This window comes from Cornus florida, unplaced genomic scaffold, assembly GCF_030987335.1.
Source record: "Cornus florida cultivar Cherokee Brave unplaced genomic scaffold, ASM3098733v1 CherokeeBrave_3.0.0_Hap2_Chr10, whole genome shotgun sequence".
Taxonomy (NCBI): Eukaryota; Viridiplantae; Streptophyta; class Magnoliopsida; order Cornales; family Cornaceae; genus Cornus; species Cornus florida.
The window spans coordinates 98,719,796-98,745,203 of record NW_026775580.1 but is presented as its reverse complement, the minus strand read 5'-3'; the positions used below and the strand labels follow the sequence as shown (position 1 = coordinate 98,745,203).

At 32.7% G+C, this 25,408-nt stretch overlaps 2 protein-coding genes across 4 annotated transcripts; both read left to right on the top strand.

Moving 5' to 3' along the window:
* The first annotated feature begins 186 nt into the window (after positions 1 to 186).
* On the top strand, positions 187 to 7,728 carry LOC132276253 (uncharacterized). 3 transcript variants are annotated; one of them, XM_059777601.1, is made up of 7 exons: positions 187 to 316; positions 3,059 to 3,283; positions 3,402 to 3,538; positions 4,953 to 5,305; positions 5,893 to 5,989; positions 6,074 to 6,361; positions 6,524 to 7,728. In XM_059777601.1, the coding sequence occupies exons 2-7, from the start codon at positions 3,130 to 3,132 to the stop codon at positions 7,490 to 7,492; spliced, it is 1,998 nt and encodes a 665-aa protein (XP_059633584.1). In that variant the 5' UTR covers positions 187 to 316; positions 3,059 to 3,129; the 3' UTR covers positions 7,493 to 7,728. The 3 variants fall into 3 exon arrangements, with proteins under 3 accessions (XP_059633584.1, XP_059633586.1, XP_059633585.1); XM_059777603.1 differs by having other exon boundaries at positions 251 to 316; positions 3,077 to 3,283; XM_059777602.1 differs by having other exon boundaries at positions 275 to 316; positions 2,972 to 3,283.
* Positions 7,729 to 9,519: 1,791 nt separating this feature from the next.
* On the top strand, positions 9,520 to 14,019 carry LOC132276252 (F-box protein SKIP14-like). The gene is made up of 2 exons (XM_059777600.1): positions 9,520 to 11,077; positions 12,431 to 14,019. Exons 1-2 carry the CDS (start codon positions 10,178 to 10,180, stop codon positions 12,983 to 12,985), a joined length of 1,455 nt encoding a protein of 484 aa, XP_059633583.1. The 5' UTR covers positions 9,520 to 10,177; the 3' UTR covers positions 12,986 to 14,019.
* Positions 14,020 to 25,408: the final 11,389 nt, after the last annotated feature.

Below are 25,408 nucleotides of genomic sequence, written 5' to 3'. Positions count from 1 at the left end.
GATTAATTGTATAGAGGATTAAAATTATTTCCTAGGGATTAGACTCCCTTAGCTATTAAGCGATTGGCGTCTTATATAAAATTATAAATCAAGATTCAAGTACTTAAAATTTTAAGAGCTAGAACTTTTAGTGTTTAAAATTTTAAGCAATAAACAAAAAATAATTTTATATATATACAGGGCCGGCCTGGGCCTCAAAATTTTAGGCCCATAGAGGATGGAAAAAATAAATAAATAAATAAAGTTAGGGCAAGTTTCAGACGACACAATCTGCTTCGACAAGGGCGCAGCCTCCGCTATCGCCTCAGGTGACAAGGTATGTTCATCCTCTTTCTCTCTTCTCTCTCCTTTTGTATGAATCGATCTTTTATATATGTTTCTTTCTTTCGTTCATCTCATCATTTGATTTGTTCTAACTTTGGTTCGTTTGATTCGGGCCTTTACCTTTGTTCCAATAGTGAAAAGTAGCTTCCAAACTAGGGTTTTTTTTGTGTGTGTGTGTGTGTCACTGTGTGTGATGGCTATCAAAAGCTGAATGAATATATTATGGTTCTCTTAGTATTTTAATAAATTTGTGCCTTTCTACATGTGTCTTTCATGGCGATCGAGTCCATAATCTATGGCAGGCACTTTTTTTTTTTGCTCTTCCTAATTCCACTCCAATCTCACAACAGCAGCAACTATAGGTCCATGCCCCTTTTGCTCATAAGTTTTTGCATTTTCACATTCAATACTACGAAAATTAAGGATCCCTTCTAGTGGGTTGAACCGTTTTTCGATCTCTAAATTATGCTCATACTTAAAAGTGCCAAATTAAGGGTTTTTTTTATATGAAGATACATACCACCATTATTGATGTTATTTGAAGTTGGCTCAGCTAGAATTTCAGTTAATAATACTGTCAAAGCACTTGCCATCAGAACGTACAAACACATGGAAATCAAGAGCAGGCTTTAACAAAACAAAAGTTAATGGTTTTTTTCTATTAATTTGCACAGGTCTTCTGTAGCAATGATCAATCAATCACTGCTACTAAAGTTGATTCCTCATCCTGAAATCAAGAAAAGGGTAATTGGCTCCCAAAAAACACACACACAAAGTGTAGTTAATATAAAGAGTGAAAGACAAAACTATATATGATAGTGGATGCCACATATAACCTAAAAGTCCCACTACTTCTTCAGCACTACAAGTTCAGCCTCCTATATATATATATAGTCACCTCATCTCCACATATTTTTGTCATCTTTAATCATCAAATTTTAGCACCTATATAAACAATGAATGTAAAAAAGAAGCTGCAGTTTTCTCTTCCTCATTTCCACTTTTGGACTGTATTTTGGATACTCTGTTTTGTCTTCTCTCCTCTCCTCCAGATTCCAGTGAAAACTCCAGCCAGGAGATCATTCGACCAAACTGCTTGATTTTGGATTTTTTATTATTATTATATTTATTGTATGATCGGCAATGCTTAGTTATTATTGTTTCTGTTTGATTCTGCATCTGTTTTATGTTAATTGTGATCTTCTTTCACATGCTAACAGGACACTCTTATTAGGATCTCATGAGGTTATTTGCCTTGAACTTGAATCAAATCATTGCATATTGAGTAATATATATTTTCTTTAAACAAAGCAAATTATTATTATTATTTTATGAGCAATACACAAATAGAGAGTTTAGTTGAAGATTTGGTGATGAAGAACATATGAATGCAAAAGCAAATGAAGAAAATCTCAATAAACATGAAGATTTAATGAATGAAGATCATAGGAAGTTAGTCAATGAACATAAAGATTTAATGAATGAAGATTATAGTTATTAGTTAGTTGTCTTATGCACAATGCACATGCGCACAATTATATTAGCTATAGAATTTGAAAACATCGTGTGAAAATTCCGCACTCTTTTAATTTTTTTTGCGCGTGTGAAACTTGAGGGCCTCACATTTGAAAGTTTGCCTAGGGCCTCTCAAAATATTTGGAATCTCAAGGCTGGCCCTGTATATATATATATTTATTTTTTAACATTTAGTGATATGTGATACCTCTATCAATTAAAATTTTATCCCATTTTAAGTGATGCTTATCATTAGTGATATTCAAATTTATCAAATGCACTTAATTGTTTAATCCGTTTTATAATAAAGCGCTAAAAATTACCCATTTTACCAAGCCAACAAGACCCAATAACCATGCATTTTCTCTCATGTTGGACCCCACAATATTTTACTAAGTTAAAAGCATTTTCTCTGTAAAGAGAGAGGGAGTCTATTTTGCATTTTTAAGACTAATAGAAAGAGAGAGATGTGCAATTGACATCTAACTACAATGATATGTGTGAATCAAGATAATTAATTTATTTTTGTTCATGAATTAATTATGATGTAGATTTTAATATATATACATATTCTATTATCTTTAGTTATTACTTGATTTGTCAGGGCTAATTAGAGAGGTTGATTAGAATTGAATTGTTTTACTAAATTTGCAACACTTTTGTTAAATATAAAAAAGAGAACTTAATAATAAAAGACTAATAAGTACATATGTTATTTTACTTATATTTTAGAATGAAATATTTTATTTTTTGGGTCAAAATTTTTTATTTTTTATTTTATTTCAATAAATAGAATGAAACATATTAATATGGAATTCTACAACTACATTGGATTTAAGTAAACTATATTATTTTATTAATCATCTATTACATGTGAATTCTTAAGTTAATTTGGCTACATGAACTTCTTTTTTTTTTTTAAATAACGAAAATATATTAGCATTAATATTTTAATTTTATATTTATTATTTTGAATTAAATTATTTAATAATACTATTATTGTCAAAGGTAGGCCCCACCGCCACTGTTAAAAAACTTAAGTTTAAATTGTTAAGTACCCACTCTTATGAGCAACAGTCTTAAATATTTATATGTTTTGGGCTACATCTGAAATGTTTTTTATTCGGCAAAGCCCAATCCGTGTATTGAGCCTGTTAAGCAAATATCACATTAATACAAGCCCAGTAGCTCTGCACACGTTAACAAGCAATCCCTACAGTTTTGGCTTCTAACACAGAGACAGCCCATTGAAATAGAAGAGAGCGCAGAAGAAGCTCACACAACACGGCCATGGCACCCAGGGCTAAGGAGAAGCCAAAACCCTCGAAACCCTCGCCATCGACGGCAGCACAGCCGACCATCGCCATCGAAGATTTGTTTACATCTCTCAATCGACACATCCAACGATCAGAGTATGGGCCGGCGATCAAAATCACGGATCAAGGTCATTACATTTACACTTATATCTATATATCCATATGATTTTTCCTTCTCAACTGCTTGATATATATATGTGGAAGTATGAAATGTTTTTGATTTGCGAATTAAACACCTGTTGGCAGTTCTCGCAATTGCCCCTGGCGATGAGGACGCAATTCGATGCAAGATCGTGGCATTAATCAAGGCTGACAACATTGACAAAGCTCTTTCAGCAATCGAGTCTTCTCGGAGGCTTCCCATTGATTTCAGTTTCTTCAAGGTAATCCATTCTAGCATCGTCCAGCATTTCAATTTCTTCCTTGAATTGTGTTGTCTTATCCGTTGGGTATCATTTGGTACTTATTTTTTCATATTATGCGGCTTGCAAAGAATGAATGTTGAGTTGTTGTGCTTTTAAACAATTTCACGTTCACTTGCTTTTATATTTATGCTATTCTGATTCAAATCATCTGCAACCTATATGTTCTGTGTTGCTATATATACTAAAGCTATATAAAAAGCATTCTATAATGCAAGCATCTAAGAGGAAAATCCATTTTGTAGGTCAAGTTTATTGAGTTAGACTTGGTATTGCTATTTATCACAAGATGGCTTCACTATTTTTCATATTACAAGGAATTTGATTTGGACGATATGGTTGCATCTGTATTCTCAAATTTGGGTTTCTAGGAGATAAATAAGCCTCTCTACAATTATTGATTACCGAATAGGAGCCAAAGTTTGTATTCAAATTTGACCTCATTTAGGAGGTTGGAGCTTTATTGCATTTCAATACGGTTGGTCTGCCTAATTATTTACCATCCTAATGCCTTTTCTCACAATGGCGATGACCTTACCGTCATGACTAACCTCTCCATTACTTATGCAAACATACATGGAAGAGTTATACATCCAAATCACAAATTTAAAATCATATTTATAAATTATAACGTATCATTTACCCCAGGCATGAATTAGTATTATTTATGAAAGAGAAGCATGTTTTTTTCCAATTTTTCTTAATCTTCATTTACCATCACAAGTTAAGGATTTCTTTAGTCCTATGTGACATGCCGATCACATCTTTACCTGTTTTTTTGAATTAATAATATGTTGAACTTTTCAATATCCCGTCATAGTTTGTTGAAGGGTTTAACTATTTTTTCCTCTTCTTTTTTTTTTTTTTTCCCCTTGTGAACTCGTTGTTTCTATTGATGTGCTATGATTGATTGAGTCACTAGTTGTTATTCTTACCAACATTATTTCAAGAAATGTCTGCAAATGCATTGTTAGATGGGGAATTTTAACCAAGTGAAGAAGAGAAAAACCCACAGGCTTACTTTGTTCTAATTAGCAGGGAACAAGAAGGATCCCTGCATTTTAGGTACTTTCCTGCAGATTGCAATAATGAACTATGTGTGCTCATCTATCTCACTATTTTTCTGCTTCCTTTATTGCATTACTCTAATGCCGTCCACTTTGTTCGAGCTTGTAAGCATTATCCAAGAATATGTTATATGATACATCCATTTAGTGGTATTTTTGTCTGTACCCTTGTATTTGTTCAAGTCAAAATTACTCATGTGCTTCATCAGATTATTCTATGTTTTGTTCTAGAAATTGTTTCTTAAACATGCACGTAGATATTTGTAATTGACATGTTTCTTTCTTCATCCTTTTTCATTTCTAAATAGGCATACTGCTTATACAGACAAAATAAACTAAGTGAAGCTTTGGAAACCTTGAAAGGCAAAGAGGAAAACTCTGCGACTATGTTATTAGAATCTCAGATCCTATTTCGCTTGGGAAAGGTGGATGATTGTATAGAGATTTATGAAAGACTTCAGAAATCTAAGATCGACTCATTAGAGATAAATCTCGTTGCTGGTTTGGTTTCTGCTGGGAAAGCTTCTGAAGTGCAGGGGAAGATGGAGGCACTCAGAGTGAAAGCAACCAGCAGCTTTGAGTTGGCATACAACACAGCTTGCTCATTGATTGAAATGAACAAGTACACAGATGGTGAACAACTCCTACTGTCAGCTCGAAGGTGATCCTCTATTTGCACAAGGAATTGGTTAAACCTAGCAGTTTGCTTTATAGTTACTGAATGTTTAAGCACTTATATTCTGCTTTTTTAAAGACTTTGAATTGGATGAGCTTCATTAATTCATTACAGCTATGCAACATTCTTTTTTCTTTTTGAGAAGTAACTACTCAATGCTATGTAGATCTATTGTTTCCTGAAATTTGGTTGGAATCATGTTTTAATGACATTCTCTAGAGAAGTTTCTTTAAAGGGTTGTTAGTGTTCCTTCTACTTTTTGGCTTCTGTTTCTTTTACCATTCTACAAATGGAAAATAAAAACCTCTATTAGGGTTGTTAGTGTTCCTTCTACTTTTTGGCTTCTGTTTCTTTTACCATTCTACAAATGGAAAATAAAAACCTCTATTCAGGAAAAAATAAAAATAAAATAAAACCTCTTGACGTGGTTGATGAAGATTGAGTTTTCCATATGAAATTCAAAATAAACTCTTTGAATGCTAGCATATTTTTTCAGGTCAGAATTGGACAGGTGATCAATAAACTCTTTGAATGCTAACAACTTCCTTTTTTTCTTTTTTTCCTGAGGTCAGAATTGGACAGGAATCACTAATGGAAGAGAATTTGGCTGATGACGAGATAGAGATTGAATTGGCTCCTATTGCCGTCCAGTTGGCATATGTTCAGCAGGTAAAATACCAAAATGCATATGTTTTCCCTTTTCATTTTGCTGTTGTTCAGTCGGCATTAATGGAAATTACCTTATTTCTTCAGCTCCTGGGACACACACAAGAAGCAAGTGGATCTTATACGGATATCATAAAACGAAATATGGCAGATGAATCATCGGTTGCGGTGGCAATAAACAACCTTATTGTATTGAGGGGTCCAAAAGATGTATCTGATAGTCTGAAGAAACTTGACCGTCTCGTAGAGAAAGGCAATGGGCCACAGGGCTTCCAGCTTGCTCGTGGACTTGATTTGAAGCTTTCACCAAAACAAAGGGAAGCAATATACACCAACCGGGCATTGCTTCTACTTCATTCTAATAGGATGGATCAGGTCTTGTATTTCTATCTTGCATGTCACTCCGTTTTTATTTTTATTTTTTTGGCTAGTAAATGAGATGGGGTTAAAGTTATGTGTCAATGATGAACCTCGCACTCTTACCCTCTCGGGGATCCCATTTTTCTTTGAATACTAACTATAGACGAATTTTTTTAGGCTCGAGAACTTGTTGCTGTGCTGCCCGACATGTTCCCTGACAGTGTGATGCCAGTACTGCTTCAAGCTGCTGTTTTGGTCAGAGAGAACAAGGCTGGAAGAGCTGAAGAAATACTAGGGCAGTTTGCAGAGAAGTTCCCGGATAAGTCTAAGGTGCTTCTCCTTGCAAGGGCACAAGTTGCTGCTGCTGCTAGCCACCATCAAGTTGCGGCTGAGTCCCTGGCAAAGATTCCTGAAATTGAACACATGCCTGCCACTGTTGCCACTCTTGTGACTCTTAAAGAACGTGCTGGAGATATTGATGGTGCAGATGCTATTCTGGATTCAGCAATCCGGTGGTGGTCAGATGCAATGACTGAAGACAACAAGCTCAATATCATTATGCAAGAGGCAGCTTCTTTCAAGCTCAAGCATGGACGGAAGGAGGAGGCTGCCCGTTTGTTTGAGGGTCTTGTTAAAAGCCATGGAAGTATTGAAGCTTTGGTTGGGCTGGTTAGGACAGCTGCTCATGCAGACATTGATAAAGCAGAAGCTTACGAGAAGCAACTGAAACCGCTGCCTGGTCTGAAAGCAGTTGATGTGGATAGTTTGGAGAAGACTTCTGGTGCAAAACATGTTGATGTGGGAATCACTGAATCGTATGAAGCTAAGAGTAAAGAGAAAACAAAGAAAAAGAGGAAGAGAAAACCGAGATACCCAAAAGGGTTTGACCCAGCGAACCCAGGTCCTCCACCAGATCCAGAACGGTGGCTACCTAAGAGGGAGAGATCTAGTTACAGGCCGAAAAGAAAGGACAAGAGAGCTGCTCAGATCCGGGGTTCGCAAGGTGCAGTGACTAAAGAGTCTGTCAACATTGTGAATTCAAAATCAAATCAATCTAATTCGAAAGGATCATCACAGCAGGATGCAGCTGTAGAGCAATCAAAACCTTCGTCATCCAAGTCTTCTAGGAAGAAGTCTAGAAAATAACTTCGGAAAAAAAAATTATTATTTTTTTTTTAAAAAGTTGATTTTTCTTTCTTTAAATCATTCATACTTGAACGATCTGTTTCGGTGTCATTAGGGACCAAGATAAAATTTTGGAAATTTTATCACTGGCCTGTGTTTTGTCGTGTTTATTTCATTTTGTGGCATTAAAGACTCTATTTGGCAACAGGTAAGGCCTTAGGTGCTATTTAATAATAATGATTATTAGTTTTTGGTTCTATCTTGGTGTTTTTTCTTCATAATTTGGCTATGCTTTAGCGATGGAAAAGTTTAAAGCAATATCTATCACCACTGCAATTTTGTTAGGACCACGTGCAATTGAATCATCTTCTCTTCATTTTTCGTAACTCCATTCACCTTATCGTATCTAATCCAAGTTTGGGTTAGACCCATTATTCAATTGGAGCTCTAACTCCTTATTCTTCTTCCTTTTATATTTTTGGGCCACCAAAAGAACATTTATCAATAAAAACTAATTTGAAAATTTACATTGTGTGTTCAAACTATACCAAACCTTATAGACGTTTTTTTATTCTCCTCCACCAGAGACTACCAAACTTTAGTCCTCGAGTCATTTTTCCTCTTTTATTTATTATTATTATTATTTTCCGAGTTGCCCAAGCATCTGAATGTGTGATAAGAAACTCTGTATAGTATTTGAAAACTAAAGGAATTAAAATATAGTGATGCTTATTTGTCAAGCTGTCCATTTGATATCCCAAAGTCCTTTATTCACTATTCTGAGTTGCTTTATCTTTTTTATATTATAAATGACAATGCTTTATGAATACTTGCTCCTCACACTGAGGAATTTCTAAACCACCCCACGATACTTGCACATTAAGTTCTCCATGGGTCATCTTCCAGTCACGTTGTATGACCCGGTGAACTTTCCTTGGAATTAGAATCCACTAGGCAACTTCATTATGGACTTTTACAATACAACCTTCTTCCCGGAAACGGGTCGGATCAATTAACCCCGAATCAGGCCAAGGCTAGTCAGATAAATTACACCACCGGGTCAAACTTCGCGACTCTTAAGCAAGCATACTCTTGTCTCTAGTACAGCAACACACGCATTTTCCGGTTTAAGCTATTGCATAGGGACACCGTTGATGGTTAATCTACCAGTGGTAGCCCAAAAAAAAATAAAAAAATTAACAGTGGTATTTATGTTACACTAGTAATTTATCACATTACATTTAAGTAAGGAAGATCAAATCTTAGTTCATTACACCAAAGAATAACAATTTCTCGTTTTTTCAACAAAAAATTTGAAATTTCTAAGCCTTGAGCATTGTGAGTGTGTAAACATAATTTTTATCAGTAAAAACAATAAAATAAAAATATTAGTCCTTACAAATCTAATCATTAGCAAAACTCTAAATATTACATTAATATGAACTTATATAATCAAGACTTACAAATCAACTAATAGTAAGAGGTCTAGTGTGTGTAAAAAACTAAGAGATGTAAAAAAAAAATAAGAGACTAATAGAGCAACTAAACCAATGATAATAATGATATATGATTATTCTTTATATAATTTGACATTTTTAGTTACTCCAACAATTTATCTCAATATTTTTATTTTGGTCACACGAAGGAGTATATGACCAATGTTTCAATAATTTTCAATCATTGCACAACTTCTGCAATTAAATTCATTGATATGACTATGTGGATGTGTGTGTATATATACTGTATTTAAGTATGTAGAGGAGGAGTTTATTGGTTTATGAATTATGATGTACTCCGAAAGCCAAGTGGCCGGTAAATCCAAGCGTTAGAGCGATAACGTAGGGGCAGTACCGATAGAGGATTTCGTCTCCCGCCACATCTTATAGCGTAACGACAGTCAACTCTTTTTTGCCTGACACGTGTCCGTTTTCCCGTCACTCTGTTTCTCTCCTAATTTCAACATTATACAATACGTAAATATATTATTTACAAAAAATACGTATATATAAATATATATGTATATATATACATACCCCTTTTAACAATTATCTCTCTCTTCCACACTCGTTTGGTTTTTTTTTTGGGTTCCTTCTCTCGTTTCCCTGAACTCCATCGACAGACACATTGCTCTTTGGATCGAATTCTATCATAGAAAAAGATTTGATTTTTCTTTCTTTTTCTGTCAAACTTTCCAAATCGAAGCACCCACTCGCCAGAAGAATCTTCATCAATCTGTCGACTGCGTTCGCCGAGCAAAATTAGGGTTTCGTTTGGTGGTAATCGACTCGTTTTTTTATGATTGATTTCATTATCCTTTGAATAGGTATTCTTCATTTATTTCTCTATTTATTTTTATTTTTATTTATTCTTGTTTGATGATATTCCACTTTCTTTGTATTCGAATTCTTTGCAATCCCTAGTTTGATTGGTTTCCTATCTATGAAGTCGTTTTTCGATTACTTTCTTAGCTGAAAGTAGGTTCTTTACAAGAAACTCTGTGAAATTTTAGGTGCGTTGTTTTAGTTTGTCATCAAAAATCGAGGGTTTTCTTGTTGGATCTTCCTTTGTTTATATCATAATCATTACGTTCATATCTGTAAATCTCTTCGTTTTCTTTGATTTTTTTTTTATAAAAAAAATTATTGAAAAACTCCTGATGAAATCAAGGGTTGTTTTGAGTTAAAGATTTGGTTAGACACGTTTAGGATGACCTTGAATTTTTCGCATCGTCCTGTCTTTCCGGCCCATTTGTCTGAAGACAATTTTGTTTCGCCGATGAGGATTGCTGATGGGTATCTTGTGGAAGGGATTCCCGAGAGGAACGAGGACAGTTTTGTTAGGCCGTGGCATTTGAATCGGGAAGTTGAGGATTGCCTTGATTATGGGAGGGATAGAATTGATAGGGGTGGCTCGCCGGAGTCGGTGTCTAAAGACATTCTTGATCTATTACCTTCAGATCCTTTTGGAATGGGAATAAGTAGTACTTTTACAGCAATTACGGGTTGGCTTGAGGATCTGGAAGTGGACTATAACAGCATTGGGGCAAGAAAAGAAGATTACGATCTACTTGCAGGTTTGAATTGGATATGGAACAAGGCTGTGACATTTCAGGCATTTACTGGCAACATGCAGTTTGATGAAAATTCTAATACAGTTCGCTCGATTGGTGGATGTTCTCAGGAGAAGCAGCTGGAAAATGCAATGTTCCAGGGAAGTTTTGCGTCTGCTTGCTGTGTACAGGATATTGTGAACACTGTTGACCAACAAGTTGGGAAATCTCAAGAGGGTTCAGGAATTTGTTGTGACAAGGATGGAAGGACTCCTCACATGGCTTTGCCTTTTGCCCTTAGTTTTTTGGGGGTGAGGGATCTTCTTTCTATGGAAAGGGTTTGCGAATCTTTGCGTTCCATGGTTCGAAGTGATCCCCTTCTTTGGAGGAGTATCCACATAGATCAACCATTGAATGAGAAGATCACTGATGATATTCTTTGGGAATTAACCAGCAGGGCTCAAGGTAACCTGCAATGCTTGAGCTTGGTGGAGTGTCCGAGGATCACTGATGATGGTCTGAAGCATGTACTTGAAACTAATCCGAAGTTAACAAAGGTCAGTAAGAGTTCATTTGATCGATATTAGCTCTCACAATGGTTCTTGAATCTCTGTTAATTATTTGCATGCAATACATATTTGTGGTTATCACGGGCAATCCTCTGTGGATTAACTGTTTATTTATTTATTATTTATTAAGTAGCTGTTTTTCTTTTTCTCCTTTGGTGGTGGGGCTCAATTTTGGTTCATTATTTGGTTCAGTATTTTTAACATTGCTGATTTAAAACAGAACAAGAAACTTTAGTTTCATTCGCTCCTTTATGGAAGATGCCCAGGCCAGCTTTTTGTTTGAATACATTCAGCACGGCTTGCTTGTAGATATGATCCCTCAAGAACCATTTTTTAACCAAAGCTGGTTTGTTTAAAGCTTGTAGTCCTTAATCACGTGTTTAAAGTTTTTCCTGTATTTATGATCTTCCCCCCCCCCCCCCCCCCCCCCCCCCCCCTCTCTCTTTTTTTTGGTCATGAATTTACTTTTCTACCATCTGTACTTCAGCAACAAGATGTTTCTTTTTTGAGTTGCCTCTTGTATGAAACTGACTAGCTAGTCTTTATGTGGATCTGGCTTTAACAATGTTGATGATACTTAGTATTACTGGGTTCAAGATAGAATAGTAACTGAAACAAAAGCTTGCAAAATTTGTCAGATAAGGAACGGGAAACATTATATATTTTCCTATTACTTGTTACATTAACTGATCCTTTTCTGCATGTAACTTTACAATTCAGTTAGGGTTGGTTTCATTGTCTATCAGCTGGTTGAAACACGAATGTGATCAGACTAAATCAACTTATCTTGATGTCAGGTTGGTTCATGTTAGTTGAATGATTGGGATTACTAAAGTCAACCTCATTACCCTTTTAATTTCAACTTAAATCAGGAATCTTGTAGTTGCAAACATCTTTTGTATATTTGGAAGAGGATTGATTTAGTGTGTATGAATTAGTCTTGAAGACTCAGTGCCATAAATATTAATTTGAATGGAACTGACTTTGTTCCTTTTTATTTTATCTTATTATTATTATTTACTTATCAAGTGCTTGAAGAACAAAATAACACCTAACTACCTAAGGTTGGTGACTTTGGTTTTGTTGAGTTGGTTTTTTGTTGGCACTCCAAATTAACTTGCATTGTACAGTCATATTTGACAATTATACTGATTTAAGGCCAGTGAAGTTTGACCCTCTGTCACTTGTGCTCCTGTATCCATTCTGGACTGAGCATACACTAGTTTTTACAAATCCTCATTTATTTTCCGGTGGGATGGAGTTTGTTTGTTTGAGCTCTACTTCAGTTGCTGTGTGCTTTAGGCTTTGATAAGCTGCTAATTATTTTGTTGCTTAATGCAGCTTTGTGTTCCTGGATGTACGAGACTCAGCATTGAGGGCATTGTGAATAGCTTAAAAGCTTTAAAGTCTAAAGGTTCACCAGGGATAAAGTACCTTAGAATTGGTGGGCTTTATGGCATAACAGACCATCATTTTGAAGAGTTGAAGTCTATGCTGGGCACAGATAGGACCACACCACAAAATGGACGCAAGCCACATTTCTATCATAGGGGGAACTTCTATCTTTTGTGTGATGATGATCGCGCTATTGATATTGAAGTATGCCCAAGATGCCAAAAATTAAGGCTAGTCTATGATTGTCCCGCCGAGGGTTGTCAAGGGAAAGATTGTGTCACTCAGTTGTGTAGGGCATGCACACTCTGCATAGCACGGTGTGTTCAGTGTGGCCGGTGCATCAACGACAGTGAATATGAAGAAACATTTTGCCTGGAATTTCTTTGCTCAGGTTGTTTTAAGCAGCTGCGTAAGAGCCAAGCAAGGCAAGATAAAAAAATTGGGCTTGCTAAGAATGCTGTTCTCGACAAGTCAAGTGATAACTTCTGTCTTCATGGCTAGAGGCTGATATTGGTTTCTGTTTTCTGGTTTCGTGTTATGGATGAATGGATGAGGGATTGCATGTTTTGTTATTCAGATATCTTATTGAGAAATACAATGCGTCCAGTGATATTGTGGCTCCCTCTCTGTGTACTGTTGCCTCTCTTTGTGTTTGCTGGGTGGAGCCTTTTAGTGAACTTTCTTTGTCGGGATGCATTGGGGATAAAGTATAATTGAAACCAATTTTATGGCTTTAAGTGAAAAGGATGGAGGAAAAAAAAGAAAAAAAAAAAAAAAAAAAAAAGTAAAGAAAAGAGAAAAGGTGACTTATATTTGAAGAAAGCGGAAAATTTCAATGAGGTTTTGGACCTCGTATTTTGTTCCATATGAACAGCTGGTTTGTCTCACTGGTACCAGTTCTTAAAAGACTCCCCTGGACAACAGTGGGTTTGCCTGTTGAAGTTAGAAAGTGGATCTGATTAATGCAGCATTGTCAACGTGCCCAGTTGTTTGTTGATGTTGGTCTTATCAACTCGGAAGAGTCCAATTTGATTTGTTGATGGAAGTTGGGGAGGGGCATCATGTTACTTACAACAGCATTATTAATGGTGAGAGTACCGTAGCGGAGAGGAATGTTGTGTGTTTTGTGGTTTTAACAGCGGGCATTGTTCTGCATATGCTTGTATGCAACCCCGTTGAAGGTCCCAGAAGGCAGTTATTGGGTAAGTGGGATGCTTGAGTCATTTGAATAACGGAGAATATGGTCTCTCCACTATGTATCAAGATAGAACTGTTGATGCAATGGTGGTTCCTGCTTGCACGCACATTATTCTCCGCGTTACTGAAGATGGAGCCACAAATTTAGCACTACATTTCATGCTGGAGCTGGGGAAGTCGATTATCTTATTGCATTTGTTATTGTGTTCGAATTATGAACTGACAATCATCTTTTACCTCATGTCAGTTTTCGTCTGTTATAATCTGGCCTCCTTTATGTTATTTTCTACTTCAATATAGGATTTTATTAACAAAGCGTTGTGACTACATATTTTCTACTATCAGAGCTTTTTTTGTTATATGAAAGTGCATTTCTTGCTGCTAAAACCACTTATTATTGTGTATAATTTGAGGCTAATTTAAGTTATTAAGGCTAATTTATACCTAATAAGATGCAAGCTATGTCGGTTGGGCTATCTTGTTGGTAAAACCATGTCCAGATAATTATTGTGTATAGTTTTTTTTGTTACTTATTTTGTGCATTTCAGTTTTTATATTTTCAATCTAACGACAAATCAAAATGTTACCAAGGGAAATAAAATCAGTGAGAGCCTATTAAATTACTGCGACAGACAGCAGCCCTTTTTCTAGTACAACCTAAATTTAGGCTGAAATAGAGAGAAGCCCATGTGATGTGGAGGTCCACCAAGCAGCATGAGACTCGTTCCGATTAGCTGGGCTCAAACTAATTGGGCTTGAGAAGATTTCTTTCGCATTCAGCAACAAGCCTGCATTCCGTCTATGGCTCCATGTTACAATAAATTATGAAATGGTCTTGGACCATGTAGTTTAATCCAACTAAGTTTCTAATTAAGAAAAGTGGACATATAAAATTTTAATGAGATATTACAAAAAAATTGACATGAACAACTTAGATTATGATCGAGTAATTTCTAATTCATCATAGTCCCAAACATCGTTTTGTTTTTGTGTTTTTATTTTAACTTGAAACAAACAAGTGTTTTGTTATATGATGTTTTGGATAATAATTGAAAGAGAAGTGATAGGTCTTCCGACTTTAATTGCCAATTACTCCTCAGAATATAACGTGGTTTGGAATGAGTCGAAGAGAAAGAGATGTTTACGAGAATTTTTTTAAGAGTTCCAGTGGGATCCAACGACGTTATATTCGTAGAATAAGTCGACAATTAACGTCAGAAGGCCTCTCATTTTTCTAATTGAAAAGGTGTTTTGTAATGTTTATTTGTTGCAAAATTTTTGGAAGCTAAAATATAAAAGCATGTTTGTTATGTTTGGGAGCACCAAATCAGTGTTTTAGATTTGGAATTGAAAGATGCCACTGCAAGTGCATAAAATCTCGGATTGAGATTGAGTACTAATATCTGATCGAAGAATCAATGCCTTCTAACTCTCAATAAAAACAGTGAAAAATGCACAATTCTTAGGAAATATTCAAAGAGAAAAGAAGAAGAGCAGATGCGGATAAAAAGGGTGTACTTTTATTCGCACTCACATGACATCAGTTTGAAAAATATCAGTTATGCTAAAATATTATGCTTATCAGTTATGCTTATAAATGTCATCAGTTTCATTAATTTGAACTTTGTAATTTTTATGTGCACAATTTAATATGTTTATTTCTTTTTTCTTTTTCTTTTTTTGAAAAATATAAAGACTAAAATATTTCTACTTTCTAGGAATTGAATTGATTTATTTTCTTAAACTTTCAATATCTGTGTTGTGGAAATTCCATTTTTTTTCTTAATCACCTAATCAATTTTTTATTGTTTTATTTTATTTTTTTGCTAAAAGGCAATTACTTCATTGAAGATTCATAGAGAAAATACAAACATATCAACTCCCGTAGACAAATTTACAACAATACAACTTTGAATACATGTACATGTGGTAGCTTCTATATATTATATTTTTGGGTATAAAATAAAAGGCATATTGCATTGAAGAACTATAGAGGAATGAAAAAGACCAAGCCTAAAAGAAGGCCATGCCCAAACAAAAGAGATGCCAAAGATTGGTTGCAAAGGGTAAAGCCCAGCCCAATCAACATGACAACAAATCTGCCAATAACCCAGTCCAGTGATTTTTTTTTATTTTTTTTTTTACAAGGCAAGAAGTGTTATAAGTTAGATTAGTAAATGCAGAAAGTCGAAGCCTAACACTCCAAAGTTCACCGGAAACACTAACTCAATGGGGTATCGAGGTATATGTAGTCCATTGAATACACACACAGCTAATTTCTCATTTGGGTGTTGATAAATCTCTACTTCGTAATTATTCTACAAAATATATAATAATTAGTTTCTTCTCACCCGTTAACGTAGACAGTTTGTAGAACCAAAGTAATTAGTTTTTTTTAAATAATTTTAGAAATCGATAACCAAACAAATTTTTGTATAGCTTTCTAAATTTTAGTTCTTAGAAAACAAACCAATGTTTTCAAAAAATTTAACCAATGAGACACGGATCTGCTTGATTTGTAACTCTAAAAACAATTATCAAGAATTGAGAAAACAAAAAATTATTTTCAGATAATTATAAAAGACAACTACCTCAAAATAGACTTTTTTATAATTGGATTTTTAAAAAACTGAATCAATTAAAAAAATTTGTATAATTTTTTGATTTTCAGTTCTCTGAGAACAAATTTTCACAATTACAAACTATTATTATGTGAATGGAGGAAATGACATGCACCAAAAACCAATTTTGTTTAATCGTTAATATTGACCCAGGTAGGTAGGTACCCTTACTTTTGTTTGGCAAGATAAGAACAAATTGAATCATATTTTAGGATGAACAAATTGACAATTCAAAGATGAACATTATAAAGAGATGTCTCCATAGATGGCCTTACAAAAAAAGGAGAAAAAATAAAAATAAAAATAAATATAAAAATAAATATAAATATAAATAAAAGGATAAACCCTAAGCCACTTTGAGTATACATGTACCAAGAAGAAACCTCGAAAGAGCTAGTCACCACTGCAACAAGACTTTTCAAAGTGGAAGTGGGTAAAGATCATCCCTTTAAAAAAAAAAAAGATTGCTGCTTTTTGGAAACAAATTTAGAAACACAAAATGGAAAGTACCTAGTTCTATTGCTGGACTCCACTTAATTAAATTCTAAATTTGACCAAATTTAGAATTGACAGCATGAAAAAAATATATATATATTATAGTGGTTACTGGTTACATGCATCCTACTACCTTCGTACTAATGAACATGGAGGATATGCATGAATGTATCTGTCCTTTATATATATGTAAGAACGAGACCAAATTTAGAATTGACCGCATGAAAAATATATATATATATGTAAGAACGAAAGGACAGATACATTCATGCATATCCTCCATGTTCATTAGTACGAAGGTAGTAGGATGCATGTAACCAGTAACCACTATAAAATTCAATCCTTATCCAAAAAGGTCATCTTTTAGGACTCTTTATGGTACACTATTTTATTTTACTTTTTACAATAATTCTGAAGTTCACCAGCAAGAAAGTCGTTTATGTTACCTAATGGGTGTTTTCCTTGTATTTTATTTAGGAATTAATTTGAATTTTAAAAACAAGGGTTATGATATTTGCACTCTCTTTAGTTTTTTTATAAATGGGTTGTGAAATGTTAAAATTGACTTTACTATTTAATATTAAATTAGAAAATATAATTATTATTTTAAAATTATAAAAATAATATTGGGGGGTGAAAAATGAGTAATCGATAGCCAGTAAGATAACAACCTCTCATCTAACATTTATAATATTATTATAAAGGTGCATTTTTTAAATTTTAAAATAAAAATTATAACTTTTAATTTAATACTAAATAGCAAGGTCAAATTTGATATTTCACAACCCATTTAACGGGTTGGTCACGTGTTTGGGAGTGACTTAATAAGTTTTGTTAGTTCAAAATCTTTTTTTAGGATTTTATGCACGATTTTAAAAGTAGAAGAAGGTTTTATAATTTTAACCCTTATTTAAAAAATAAAATGAACAGAGTCCTAAATATATTTTGGGTTAAAGTGATAATAACCTTGTGACTAAAGAGGTTTTAGATATTTTGAAAGGGGATAACTTCTGAAATTACTAGAAAAATGCTAAACAAAATAAAAATAAAAAGAGATTTAGCACTGCCAGTTGCTGTTGAAAATAAATCATAAAACACCATGTTGCCAATAATGCATATATTAAAGAAAATTATTAATAAAGATGGTGATTTTGTATGCATGTACCTGGAGGGGTAGAAATTTTTAAGAAAATATTGAGTTCAAATCTCATTTGAGAGTTATTTTATCAATAAGTTAGAAAATTACAATCCATTCAATCCATTAAATGTTAATAATTACATTATAATCTAAGGATACAAAATATCATAGAAATTGTCTATAATAATATATTCTTAGTGGATTATTATTATAGACAATTTGATTTTACCTATGAAGCACGGACATCGACACATCACACGAGTACGATATGACACGGAGACGGCGATACAACAAATTTTAAAAAAATAGAATACGGACACGGCAAGGATACGACAATAAAATAATAATATATATTTTTATTATATATAAAATTTTAATTTCTCTTCATTTTTAATTTACATTAATAGACATGATCCATTTGAATAAAGTCCAATTCAAATTCTATTAATATGTAATATATCTTTATATCCAATACTAAAATTTGTATAACAATCTTATCTCCTTGATCTTCCCATGTTTTATTGACCATATTCTCTCTCCTCCAGAGAGAGGCCGTCTCTTCCCATTTACCACGTTTTCTTCTTTCATTCCGTCTTCGTTTAATCCACACATCATCTCTTTGTTGATTTCCTCTTTCTCTTTCAGTTTCTCTCTCATCCCCACCACTTTTTTTATTTAGAGTTGCTTTCCACTTTTCTTATTTATAGTTGCTTTTGGTTTGTTGTCTTTCATCGCCCACACAAAAAAACACATATTTCTTCACCCTCTTTTTCTTTCAAACAAGAATCTGAATATCCTCTGACGTATCTTGGACGTATCTTATGACGTGTTTGACTTGAAAGAATAAATAAAATAATAAGCCACGGATAGAAGGATTTCACACACACACACGTAATAAATAAAAGCTTCCTTCGACAACCCTTTTCACGAGTCTAAAAAGCTGGAATCCAAAATTAAAGCCAGCCATATATACTACTTTTTTATTTTTCCACAAAGAATAGACTCAACTTTTCAATATTGGCAACAAAATAGTGACTCGTTGCGATGAAATTTTAGACTTTTCATTTTAAAACTTTAACCACCTTTCCATGAGCCTAAAAAGAATTTCCTACAGCAAACAAAACTTGATGCTAAACTGGTCCAAACCAAACCATATATGTTGGATCCTATTCCTAGCTGCTCTTTTTCTATATTTTATTTTTCTCTCTCTTCTCTTTTTGTGATTTTACTTTCTTTTCTTTTTTTTCTACGTTGAATCATCAAATAAGTGATTCAATTACTATAAATACATATAGAAGATTATTCATTTTGACTTATATTAGCTAATTAATTTTAAACAATAATCTGCCCTTATATTATTAACACAAGCTATACAAAAGTATAATAAAATCATCACCTTAATTATTATCCAACACATAATTTAGGAATTCTAAATCAGTTCATTATTGTTAATACACTATCTGGAACATGATTACCATCTACTGATTTTTATTAAAAAAAAAATGGTTGTTTCCTAACTTAAGTCACACAATCTTTTTAACTGTTGTCATTCTCACGTTTCGAGCGTACTCCTATTCTCACGTTCCACTGTTGTCATTCTCACGTTTCGAGCGCGCTTCTGTTCTCAAGCTCTGCTCGCGTTCTGACTCAAATTCTCACTATTTATGACTTAATTCTGCTGCTCTCACTCTCCTGTCTCACGCTCCGTGCGCGTTCTAATTCAAATTTTCATTATTTATGATTTAATTCTATCGCTCTTATCCTCTCGCTCTCGAATTTACTCTCGCTCTCACTCCCGCTTTATGTGATTTATTTTTTTTATGACCTATTAATATTTCAGTATTTTCTTTTCTTTTAAATAAATGATAAAATAATATGTCATCCCAATAATATTGTACGAGGGCTTCCAACTCGCTGTCTTTAACTATGAAATAAATGGTACACTAATTCATAGATGGTGGGCTATAGCCGCTATTGTGCATGAGTTAGTAGAATCAACATCCTTGTGGAATTTTAATGTGGCGTTATCCTCAACCACATCACATGCAATTAATTAAGGATATCTACATCAATTGAGAATAGAATATTGTGCAAAGTCTTCAAATTGGAATCTTTAACTATAATGGAATTTATTCCCGAGTGACGATATAACTCCCCATCATACAAGGTGAGCTATGGTGCATGACTCAATAAAATCAACATCCTCGTGGAATTTTAGTGTAGCCTTATCCCAATTACTACGAGCCTCTCAATCAAAATTAATTAAAATATCTACGTCTATTTTTAGAGGGGTCAATTCATCCAAAGATATTAGAATCCTTTTGACATGCATTTTGTTTTAAGCATTTTATTTTTAGCTAAAATAGAAATAGTATTTTTGCTGTAAGAGTGTTTTAAAAAAAAAAAAAAATCGAAAGTATGTTTTGGAACAATATTTTGTTATGAAAATGTTAGGCCCGTGTTGTACTATTATTATAGTTTTGAATCATGAACAGTTGTCAAAATAAGAAAAAATAACTTTTGGGTATTTTGTTTTTTACTATTGTTCATAAAGTGTTTTAGTACTGTGTAAAATAAAACAACATTACACCAAACATGCTTTTGTTGTCAAAATTAATACTGTAACAACCCAAAAGCAAAACGCATATCGAATGAGACATTAACAAGTGTGCTCGACAAGTCCCATCCCATATGCAAGACTTAAAATGGTCAATCAAGCCAAATAATGGAGTATAAGAGCATTTCTATCCTAATCTTCAATTCTGACGCATTAAATGAATAATTTTTGCAGACAATTTTTTCCAATCGAATATTCAAATATTTAGTTATCATTCGATATTCATATATGTTTGGTATACAACTTTTTGATATACCAAATAAATTATTTTTATTATTTTAATATATGAGTCTCACATATCATTAAAAGCTGCATGAAAAAAAAAAAAAATGCAAAAATTGTCATTTTATTTTTGTTGTTGTTTAATTAATAAACAAAATATTAATAAATTTAATACATCAGGTGGAGTTCTTTTATATATATATATATATATATATGCCAAAATTTCATATGTTAATTTGTCACATCATACCTCAAATAAATTTAACATTAGTCAATTAACAATGTAAATTGACCATTGAATCATACTTAAAAGACCATCAATACGTTAGCTTAGTGTTACACACGAATTCCTAAGGCCCAAGCCCGTGACATTGAAGTCTCTTCATGATCATTAAAAAATATTAAATGTTAATGAGCCGTGTTATGCGTACTCATAATTATTATGATAATGTAAACTCAGTCTTTAAATCATGTAAGTTTCTCATAATTATTTTGATTATGCAAACTTAATCTTTAAATCATGTGAGTCTTAGAGTGAAACTCACAGATTCAATAATTGAGATCGTATAACCACGATAATTACGACTGGACTTGGATATTTCTCAATGCTGAGTATGACAAAGACTTTATATATATATGGTTGCTTGTGTTATGCTATATAGAATGTCCTTCATATTTGTGGGTGATACAATTCCTATATATAGCTTTCAGAGAAAGTGATATCCATAATCTAGAAATTTCAAGGAATGAAGCACAAGAATTTGATAGATCGAAGCTTGTTGTGGTCCTCTTCACCATATATATATATTCCAAGATATATTCTACATGCTTAAGTTCCAACTTCCACATGGTATGGAGATTTCTAAGATAATTCTTTACCCACTTCTAATTAAAAAGTGTCGACACTATGTCTTCACAAGTATGCACATTATGTTAACATTTCATCACCATCATTGTCATCCACTTTATTATCATACAAGCTTCATCACCTATATCTTCGGGTTTGTTATACTTGTACATGGCTCGGCCGGTATGAGTGCACTCATACACGTGAATGTATGTGTGTGTAACTGTGTATATAATATACTCTAACTAATTGTGTGCATTTATTGAGTAAAGGGTAAAAAAAAAAAACGGTGTTATCAAAAAATTGCACGAAACACTTTAGCATATTGATATAAATTTCATAATTTAAAAATTTGTAACAAATTGTCCCCTAATTATTAATTTTGATCAAATTTTTTTTTACAAAAACTCCAAAATACCCTAATACTTTTTTGTATATAAGTGTTACTCCGTTCGAAAATTATTGTTCACCTTTTGGATGCATATTTTATTCCAAAAATAGATGGATGTATTATTTTTTATAATATTTCTAAATTATCCTTTGACATTAATTTGATTTAAAAAGTGTACTAATTTCGGAGTACTCTTTTATCTTTTAATAAATATAAATTTAAAAGTTACACTGACATGAGGTTTGGACAAATCTTACACAAGTGAAAGTTTAAGATTTATTATTTTTACCTCCCTTGAGATTTGGGTGTATGTTCAATAATTCCCTCTCCATCAAAACTTGTAAAAAAGTTTCATAAAATGACCAAACTGCCCTTACCCTCATTTTTTATTTATTTACAAGGTTTTTTTAGGAGAGGGTAACGGTAGTGGAGAGGAGAGAGAAAGTAATAAGACAGATGAGATAAAAAATTAATTTTTTTAGATTTTATAATATATTTTGTATTATAAAAATATATTGTATTACATATATGGGTTTAATTGACTTTTTATAGTCTTAAGAAAAGTCAGAATAATAAATTTCAAACTCTCCACCTATGTGAGGTTTGTCCAAACTTCATGGAAGATAAGTATAATTAACCCATTTAATAAGTTAACAATCACAATTGCCCAATCAATGGCGTGATATTTTTCTTCTTAAATTTGAAAAGATATGCAAGGTCATAAGGGTACTTGATAGGTGAGACCATCTCCAATGCAAAAATGCCATTTTTGCATGCTAAATCTATATTTTGAGAGGAGATACAATGTCCAAATATTATATTTTAACAATTCTGCGTGCATTTCATAAAAAATGCTATTTTTTTACACAACCATTCTTTTTCAACTACTATTTTCAACTACCAATTTTCAACAACCGTTTTTTTTTTAGTGTTTTGTATTTTATTTAGCTTATTTGCCTCATTAAAAATAAATAAAATATAAATTATATATTTGATTATATTATTAGCAACTCTGAACCAAAAAATAAAATATTTTTAGGGCAAATCATTAAATATTTTTAGGACACATCACTCACAAATAATAAATCAACTAATTCACCACAAATATATAATAAAACAATCATCCTTGTGCAACAAGCAAAAGTACGTCGACTCAATTAGATTATGTTCAAGAATTCTGAATCTTAATTGTGGATACAGAGTAAAAGAGATGAACAACTATATATATATATATATATATATGCGCGTGTGTATATATAGAATTTTAAGGTTATATATAGAGAGAGATGAAAATAGAAATTGGAAAGTAAATGGGGAAGTGGGTTTTGCACAGAATAGCAGATTTGGCATCTGCTATATATTGTGTTATATTTGGCACAAGATTTAACAACACTATATTTTGGGAGCCCATTTAACATGCCATTAGAGAGCCCATTTTAAACATACCTGTTATATTTTGAAATTGGCAACCCATTTGACAGCCTATTAGAATTGCTCTAAACCTGGCCCACTGACTAGGTCAATAATGGTACAATTAGGGACAGTCCATGGTTTTGAATCATGAAAGGGCAGAGTACCCAAAAAAAAAAAAAAAAAAATCGTAGTCTTTTTCAATAAACCACCTCGTCTAATTTTTTATTAAAGAATCTCTTCCACTTATAACCATTTCCAATAAATTCTCCTTATCTAATTTTTTACCAAAGAACCCCCATCAACTATCTAAAGGGTGTAAAAGAGTTGATATTTTGATCAAAATACCCTTTTATTTAAATTTTAATTTTTTCGAACTTCAAAAATTCATATATCACAAATCGTACATCAAAATATTACAAATAATATATGAACAGAAAGTTTATAAAATAAGGATTTCAGAAATATAAGATTTGTTTAACAAAACTTCATAACCAGAGAGAAATAGATAATTAAATAATCTACTACAACAATCTTATTTTATTTTATTTTTTATAAAATATTCGGGTTATTTGTAAGAAAATTTTCAGAATTATTCATTTTCATATCGAACATAACATATACAAAAATTAACCCCAATAGAGACCGCATATTCATTTTTATTTTTTTTAAATGGTTAGTCTATAAAAAAATAAAAATACTTTAACGCAAAGTATGATATCTCATGAAATCGATCTCTGTTGGGGCTAAATTTTTTATATATTCATTTCCATACGTAAATAAATAATTTTAAAAATTTTCTTACAAATATCTCGAGTATTTTATTTTTAAAATAAAATAAGATTGTTGGAGTAGATTTTTAAATTGTCTATTTCTCTCTGGTTATGAAGGTTTGTTGTACAAATCTTATATTTCTAGAATCCTTATTTTATAAACTTTTCGTATATATATTATTTACAATTTTTAAATATAAGGTTTGTGAGATATGAATTTTTGAAGTTCGGAAGAATTAAGATTTAAATAAAAGGATATCTTGGTCCAAATATTAACTATTTTACCACATTTAAATAGTTGAGGAGGATTCTTTGGTAAAAAATTAGACAAGAAGATTTATTGGAAAAATGCGACAACTCGAGTGGATTGTTTGATAAAAAAGTAGACAAAGAATTTACTAAAAAAGTTACAAATTGACGGGAGTTTTCTGTACTTTGCCCTTATGAAAATAAGAATAAATTATCTATGTACTTTACACAAAACACGTGTCAATTTGCAATCCTCCTCCATACGGATTTATATAATGCAGTAATCTTTTGAATTATGAAAATGAGGAAAAAATATTTTTACTGCGACAGGCAACTATTGCCAACACACAACTTTATTGTGGGCCTCATAAGAAAGACTACAATGTTCGAGAGTTGCATTTCAATTGGGTACACAATTGTAAATTGTTCAAGTATTGCCAACTCTGGTAGTGTAACGAGCGGTGTGTGTATATTGTCTGAAAATGAATTCAACGTCGTCGTATGACTGACTTGTAATTAGTAGCAATTTCAACTTTATACAATTGAGTTGCAGCTTGTAAAACAAACTGCAGACGAGTTTTTAGAATTAGGAAGAAAAAATATCAATACTAGAGAAATCCGAATTCCTTTCTGATTGTAGAAGCTCACTCTTTAAATAAATAACCGTGTTTGAAAATAAAGAATAATTATAAATTATACATTTTGTTCGTCTTGTGTGAGGATGCGAGTTTGAATGTCAAAAATAATGTTGTGCCCTCGCTTCTTTGATTGCTTTGATTTTTAAGAAATCAAAATTAATAATGGGTGTGTGTGTGTTTTTTTTTAATTGTCAAAAATAGTTCTTATGAAACATTATTTCATTGGAAAAACATTTAAATAAATAGAGGATTGTACTTTAATACGGAAATTCCAAAGCAACCTAACTGAGAAAAAACAAAAAAAAAAAAATTATAAGACAGCCGAC

Bases quoted from the DNA above. Each gene is read 5' to 3' on its own strand.
- LOC132276252 (XM_059777600.1), top strand. From the start codon at position 10,178: ATGACCTTGAATTTTTCGCATCGTCCTGTCTTTCCGGCCCATTTGTCT. The intron at 11,078-12,430 runs GTCAGTAAGAGT...TGCTTAATGCAG, and splicing joins CTAATCCGAAGTTAACAAAG to CTTTGTGTTCCTGGATGTAC.
- LOC132276253 (XM_059777601.1), top strand. From the start codon at position 3,130: ATGGCACCCAGGGCTAAGGAGAAGCCAAAACCCTCGAAACCCTCGCCA. The intron at 3,284-3,401 runs GTCATTACATTT...ACCTGTTGGCAG, and splicing joins GATCAAAATCACGGATCAAG to TTCTCGCAATTGCCCCTGGC. The intron at 5,990-6,073 runs GTAAAATACCAA...TTATTTCTTCAG, and splicing joins AGTTGGCATATGTTCAGCAG to CTCCTGGGACACACACAAGA.